The 7593-nt window shown below is 33.3% G+C and overlaps 1 protein-coding gene across 2 annotated transcripts in view; it reads left to right on the top strand.

Annotated features, from left to right (window-relative positions):
- The first annotated feature begins 2142 nt into the window (after nucleotides 1-2142).
- Nucleotides 2143-7593, top strand: part of LOC126967073 (probable E3 ubiquitin-protein ligase HERC4) — a 51506-nt gene continuing 46055 nt past the window's right edge. The window contains exons 1-4 of one of the 2 annotated variants that reach the window (XM_050811448.1): nucleotides 2143-2466; nucleotides 2595-2766; nucleotides 6697-6933; nucleotides 7326-7482. In XM_050811448.1, the coding sequence (XP_050667405.1) occupies nucleotides 2401-2466; nucleotides 2595-2766; nucleotides 6697-6933; nucleotides 7326-7482 (632 nt within the window). In that variant the 5' untranslated portion in view covers nucleotides 2143-2400. Of the gene's footprint in view, nucleotides 2467-2594; nucleotides 2770-6696; nucleotides 6934-7325; nucleotides 7483-7593 lie in introns of both variants that reach the window. The other variant, XM_050811449.1, reaches the window with a different exon arrangement.

Here is a 7593-nt window from a genome sequence, read left to right as displayed (position 1 = left end):
ATACAATAATAATAATATTCCTGAAGACAAAAGACCTTGCATTCTCCACAGTTACTTATTATTCTCTCACCTCTCTTACCCCCTCTTCCAATACTCTAAATTGCCTCTATTTACTATGCCTCTTAATGCACTCACTTTCCAACCATCTGTAATTTTTAACTTAGGTATAGATAAGTTTTGCATAGAAACCAATAAAACTTTTTCTCAGATAATGTACTCTGATTTTCAAAATCTACACTGATGCTTCAAAAGCAGACATGAGTCCTGTTGGTTCTGCAGGATTCCTTCAACAAGAATTATACTCAGTTACAGCTGCCCATCTATCACTTCAGTTTTCACTGGGGAATCAATTGCCATTCTTGAAGCAATTTTATTTGTTGTCTCATGGCATGAACAATTCTATTATTCTTTCAGACTCCAAAAGGTAGGTTTCAATCAATACTGTCAAATCCATTTAGGTCTAAAAGTAATTTTCCAGTTATATTTAAAATAACGGAATCTTTGATAGAATGCTATGACCTCAATATTAACATTGTTTTAGCATGGATTCCAGGTCATTCAGGCATTCTTGGTAACGAAAATGCAGATGCCTGTGCGAAGACAGCTATTGCAACAGGTTCCCTCCAATATTCAAAAATTTTCTCCCATGACTTGCGCACCATCCTGAAACCCAAGATGCATGAGAGTTGGTCCAACATTTGGCAAGTTTCCAAAAACTCTAAAGACAAATTTTATGGAGATCTACAACCCGTAATTCCTCAGAAACCTTGGTTCTCCAAATTTAAAATTCCCAACAAGTCAGTGATTTCAACTATTTGTCGTTTACGTTTTAATCATGCTTGTACCCCAGTATTTTTGGCTAAACTAAGAATTAGGGACAATTCCTTGTGTGAATGTGGTCTAGATGAGGGAAACTTGGATCATTTATTCTTCAATATCTCTTTAACGCAACCTTCTTTGTACAATTTTATACCTCCTGAAATTCCCCGCCCAACTTCCTTTAAATGTCTCCTCTCCCTAGTTTTCACTCCTTTTGTATATATTTTGTGTAAATATATTAAAATAAATAAGATTAAGTTGTAAAGTAAGTAATTATATTTGTGTATGTCCTTTATAATCCTAACAGCATGTATATTTGTTTCAGGTATAAGAAAATAAAACTTGTTTCAATCTTAAGCACCGATCACTACCATTCCACAGGAGCCATAGTAGGAAGAATAGAATAGAATAGAATAGAACACTTTTATCTTTTACTCTTACGATGGATGGATGGATGGATGGATGAGATGCAGATGCAGATGCAGCGCACTGATGTTGATGAATGACGTTACTAATTAGTATTACTAATCCTGTTGCAATAACTAGAGTTACAGAGACTTTGACTTTGTGATTTTCAGAAAATAATTAAAATGATTATTATAATCAAATAATTAAGGTAGCCTTTATGGTATTTTAAATTATAAAGAGAGATAATTCTAAATCCAACACTCATCATGAAAACAATGATATACCAGTTTGTTGCAGTTTATGTAAATATTTTAAATAATTTAAAATAGTCAGATGCAACATTATTTCATTATTATTATTATAGTAGGTTTACTGCTGTGATGATATTATTTTGTACGAGCGTGGCGCATTGTGCTGTCCCCTTCCTTCCTACGTTATGTACGCTAAGGCCACTACGGTCGACTCAACCGACGCGACCCGACCAACCATCGTGTTTGCTTGCTTTGATCTGCGTCGACTCATGGACACTATTATCTACTAACGGCCGTTTTCAATAACCTTATTTCATTAACCAATCTATCCTTAGTTTAAGTAAGTAGAGGTAGACAAATCTATCCTTTTACGCTTACTTACATTTCATTCATCTATCGACATAAAGCATTCGACTATAACTATATTGGACATAACTATCTACTAGATCTTGTCATTTAATGGTGACAACAATGTATCCGTAACTAGAGATACGTTATTGAAACGGCCGTAAATCATTAACTTACTCATTATTATAATCGATATTTTTCGAGACATTTTTATAATCGAATGATTTCATTAGTATATCTCATAATCGCCCACCGCTACTCTAGACTCATAGACTGCAGTCATCACTCATCTTCATTCTCACAGATTCATTCTACATAATATTTGTTATTACAAACATTACTAAAAAAAGATTGTTCTCGATAATTTTTAAAAATTTATTTATTTAATATTCATAACGCGTTGATAAAATATTATATTCCAAAGATGTAGTAGAAGGTTAAAAATAAACGCTATAGTTTTGTTATTGTTTCACTTTCAAATACATCAGGGTTGTTTGTAGGTTAGGTATTGAGTTATTCATAGTAATAACTTCAAATCATTATTGTTTTCTTTCAATTAATAATACTATACAAAATGTTATGTTGGGGCAATGCAACTCATCACGAATTATGTCTGGAGAGCTCTGTTGATCTAGATTTGGTAAGAAAATACAAGCATTAAATTATTACATAGGAATAAAATAGCTAATCTATGAGATATTTATATTTTATAATATTTAGGTAACAATTCCTTATTATAATTTATTTTTAATAAAATTAATTTTGTAGGTAATAAAACCAACACTTTCAAAATGGAAAGAAAGTAGTCACATCCAATCAGTTGCAGCGGGACAATTTCATACATTATATCTTACTAATGTTGGTCATTTGTACTCATGTGGTAATAATGATGTGGGTCAATTAGGAAGACATGCAGCAAGTGATGATGGAAAAACTCCAGGTTGTTGTGTTTTGGATGTTAATTTAGTTAAACTTATTTTTAAATGTCTAGTAGATATGCAGCTATTTATTGATTTATGTATTATCATTTAACACATTCAACCAGATTATCTTCCATAACCAAAAAGGATCAGAAATCTAATTTATTAACTGACTTCAAAAAAGGCGGAGGTTCACAATTTGTTGGTATTTTTTTTTATGTTTGTTACCTTAAAACTTTCGCCTGGGTGAACCGATTTTGATTATTCTTTTTTTATTTGAAAGCTGGTGCTTCCCAAGTGGTCAAATTCAAATATTTTTATACAAAATAGGATGTGAAATCACTTATTGAAAGTCAAAAAAAACTACCACCCATTCCAAAATGAAGGCCTCAGGCCTGAGAAGAATGGGCGCAACAAACTCAGCGGGCTTTTTTTTTCATCAAAAATATTTTTTACAATTAAAGTAACATTTACAAAGTAACAGTGTAACATTGTACAATTAAACTTATTATTTAATAGCCTGAGGGCAGTCCCTCCATTCCCAATCTGTGGAATCATTAAGAAAGTCATTTATGTTATAGTAACCTTTACCACACAAACATTTTTTAACAATTCTTTTGAATACTTATACGTAATACTTTTGTTTTGAACATTTTCTGGGATCCTGTTGTAAAAGCATATACATCACCCCACAAAATACTTGTTAACTCAACTTAGTCGAGTAGTAGGCATTATAAGCTTATGTCTGTTCCTGGTGTTAACATTATGGTTGTGACAGTTTCTGGCAAATTCACTTATGTGCCTATGAACAAACATTACATTATCAAGAATATATTGAGAAGCAACAGTCAAGATGTTAATTTCTTTGAATTTTGCTCTCAATGATTCCTTAGGGCCTAGGTTATAAATAGCGCGAATAGCCCTCATCTGCAGCACAAATATTGTATTAATATCAGCAGCGCCGCCCCACAGCAATATACCATAGGACATAATACTATGGAAGTAACTGAAGTATACAAGTCGCGCCGTATCTATGTCAGTTAATTGTCTAATCTTTTTAACCGCGTAAAAATCCCATTGTGATTTAGTCCAGATCTGACAGTGGAAATCCATGAGAAAACCATAAAAGTCTTAAATTTTGCTATACATCAATATGTATAGCAAAATTTAAGAAATATAAAAAATAGCAAAGTAATGATAAATTTACGAATAACTTAATATGGCGCCAACCGATTTTGATGATTCATTCTTTATTGGAAAGCATATGTTAGTTTTTGAGTTTGGTTAGGTTCTGATTACGGAATCCATGACAAAGTAACGGAACACTGTCTGTAATCAAATTGCAAAGTACTTACGTTCATTGCTGCATTGAAAAATTTTGTATGTTTATACATATTTAGACAAATTGTTAGTTAGTATACTTCAAATTCACTAAAAATCATAAAATAAAAAAAAATTAACAAAAAAACAACCGCCTTCAAAAACACTATTCCAAAACAATAGATATAATAGGCACTAAAAAGCATAAAAATAATTGCGTATTTTTATACAATCTAATTAATTAATGTTATTCTAGTTACGATTATTGTAATTTTTGGAGTCGGTGTCATCCAAGATAGGTTTGTTACTACATACATAGGTATAGATGAGATGTGCTTGAGTCGTTTGGAGGCGAGAGGCGACAGCGGGTTGCGGCGGAAGGACACTGATTCCAAAAATAACAATAATCGTAACTAGAATAACATAAATTAAATAGTTTGTATAAAAATACGCAATTATTTTTATACTTTTTAGTGCAAATTATATCTATTGTTTTGGAATAGTGTTTTTGAAGGCGGTTGTTTTTTTGTTAATTTTTTTTTTAAATAAATTAAAAAAAAAATTAAGAATATAAATTCAGACATTAAAACCTTAAACATCAACACTTCAGTCATATATTCAAAGAGCAAAGGAACCCAGTTTCATAATATTATGAAGTAAACAATACTCTGACATCATGTACTAGCTTAGTCTCTATAAAATATAGTAAAGTATTTATTAATATGGCTTTACTCACGTTTTTGTCGGTGTCTGTACCAACTAGTTTCGGACTATTCGGAAGCCCATCATCAGGGTAAGTGTAGTGGGCTTGCGATAACGTCCCACCTCTCCAACTTGGAAACCTGTGTTACAAAACATGTCTCGCAATAAGACCCATAGTGCCAATGATCACGTAGTGGACATTTTGAGTACATTCTTACATCTGTGGACACCAATAGTGATACAGTGTCGGTGATACCGTGCTCCTCATTACATCTGTCCAGCCGCCTACTACAAGCCCAAGTCCGCATTAAAAGGTGGGATGTATCGCGAACCCACCACACTCTCCCTATGAAACTAGTTGGTACCGACACCGACAAAAACGTGAGTAAAGTCGTATTAATCTACATATATATAAAAGAGAATGTATGTTTGTATGTTCCCTATAACTCCTAAACTATTTGACCAATCTCAATGAAATGTTTTGTAATAGATTTGTTGAAGCTCAAGGAAGGTTTACATGTATAATTTATATGGTAAAACAATGTTTGCCAGGTCAGCTAGCAAATAATATAGTAAAGTAGCAGGAAAATGAAACATATCACATTTAACACACAAATAGCAAAAATGTATAAATGTTAGTGTTTTGTTTAAACATAAAGGAATTAATAGTGGAATCTGCTATGTTTTTTGGCATCACTTGTGATTCCAAATAACAACTAGTCCTCCGTACTGAAGGATATATATAACAGACTCAGGTGTGCAGCATCACTGGTTAAAAAGAATTGATTAGTAACTGACATAGACATTTTGCTTCTTTAGTTAACTTTAGATGAATTTTCAAAGTTTTACGTTCACCCCCATTCTATGTTCACCCCCATTCTATGATGAAGATTTTCAATTCATAATGTAACAAATATAACCCTGTTATGCCTCAATTCAGCATGATCACAGAAATGAATTCATCAAGAACTTGAGATTTTTCTAAGATAAATAAATTAGAGATGAAACGGATAGCAGTTTGGCCGGATACCGGATATTCGGCCAACCATGTGGCCGAATAGCCGAATATCCGGCCGCCGGATATCCGGCGGAACTTAGCCGTTTGGAGATCTTATTGGAATATTTGAAAATGTCTTGTGAAGAGTCCTCAAGTAGCAGTTCATCTTCAACACCGGCTAAAAAGAGTAGAGGAGAGGAGACAGAGTCAGCTGTATCTCGCAAAGCTCATGACACGTTTTGGGATTGTTTTGATGAGGTAGCAAATGAAAACAATACTGACCAGGTTCAATGTGAAGAAAGAAACGCGATAACCTGTGAGCTGGATTTTTATCTCAAGTCAATGCGAATTGATCGCAATCGTGACCCTTATTCTTGGTGGGCAGCGAATGCCAAACAATACCCAAATTTAACAAAGTTTGCCAAAATCTATCTTTCAGCACCTTGCAGCAGTGTGTACAGCGAAAGACTTTTTTCCGGCCTTATTTATGAAAGAAGCGAAACCGCTTGCTACCTCTCAATGTAGAGAAAATAGTATTTATCCACCATAATTTGCCTTTAGTTCAGTATGAGTACTAATTAATTATTATTTTTCTATTACAGTCACTTACTATGGTGTGATTAAAAATTTACAACTAAAACTAATCATATTTCTTAAGTGATACTAAAACTAACTAAATAAAGCAAATAATTACTTAAAAATTTATTTTTATACAGATTTTTTTAATTCGGCCTGATGCCTATCCGGCCGAATAGTAGGTAGTTATCCGGTATTCGGCCGGATAGTATTTAGACCGCCGGATAGGCCGGATACCGGATAGTTACCGGATATCCGTTTCATCTCTAAAATAAATAATGAAAAATATCTTACAGTGAAAGTCTTTCTGATCTTCAATAGAGCAGCCATCTTATTTAATTATTATTATTTACAGCACTGGTGGAAACATTCAAGGGATGCAGTTTATCTGCCATAGCTTGTGGACTGCAGCACTCAATGGCTATAGATGAATGGGGTCAACCATTTAGTTGGGGTTCTGATAGTATGGGACAGTTAGGCAGCAATTTAGGTGCATATGCTCAAGATAAACCAAAAATTATCAAATTTCTGGCTACAAGGAACGTAATACAGATCGCTTGTGGATCTTACCATTCAATAGCATTGACGAATAGTGAGTATTGTATTTCACTTCAAAGTCATAGTCTTGTCTTCATCTCTTATGATGTCTGAAACATTCGTTTTCAACCAAGACTTTGTCCGACCGAGCTTTATGATCCGGCGCTGAGTCTTGCTTAAAAGTAAAATTCTTGTAACATGGTGATGTTAAGGGGCTTCTCTACATTCTCAAGAATGGTATCTTTTAAACCTTAGGTCGGTTTTAAGCTGTAATAAATGTACTCCTACTTACAATTAATTAATCATTTCTATCTTCCATCACATCAGTTATCAAACAAAAACTGCTATCATAATAGGTCCATACTCTTACAAGTTGCTGTGACACGGAGACAGTATATTTATAATTTATAGATAGCATATTTATGATTTATAAGTATATACTTACAGATGGTGAATTGTATGCATGGGGCGCAAATAGCTATGGTCAATGTGGTTTGGGAACAGTCTCAAAGAAAGAAACAACACCAAAACAGATAACTTCATTGATTGGTGTTCCAATAGCATTTGTTGCATGTGGAAGTAACCACACATTTGTGTTATCAAAGTAAGTAATACAATAATTATAATTATTGATAAAGACAGCAGAATGTGGCAATGTTAAAAATGAAGCCTGAGTTTTATTTTTCGATTTTAATAAACCAAATGTTATTTTTAT

This window comes from Leptidea sinapis, chromosome 12, assembly GCF_905404315.1.
Source record: "Leptidea sinapis chromosome 12, ilLepSina1.1, whole genome shotgun sequence".
Lineage (NCBI taxonomy): Eukaryota > Metazoa > Arthropoda > Insecta > Lepidoptera > Pieridae > Leptidea > Leptidea sinapis.
Note: the sequence above shows the minus strand (reverse complement) of the source record. Positions and strands in the feature narration are given on the sequence as shown.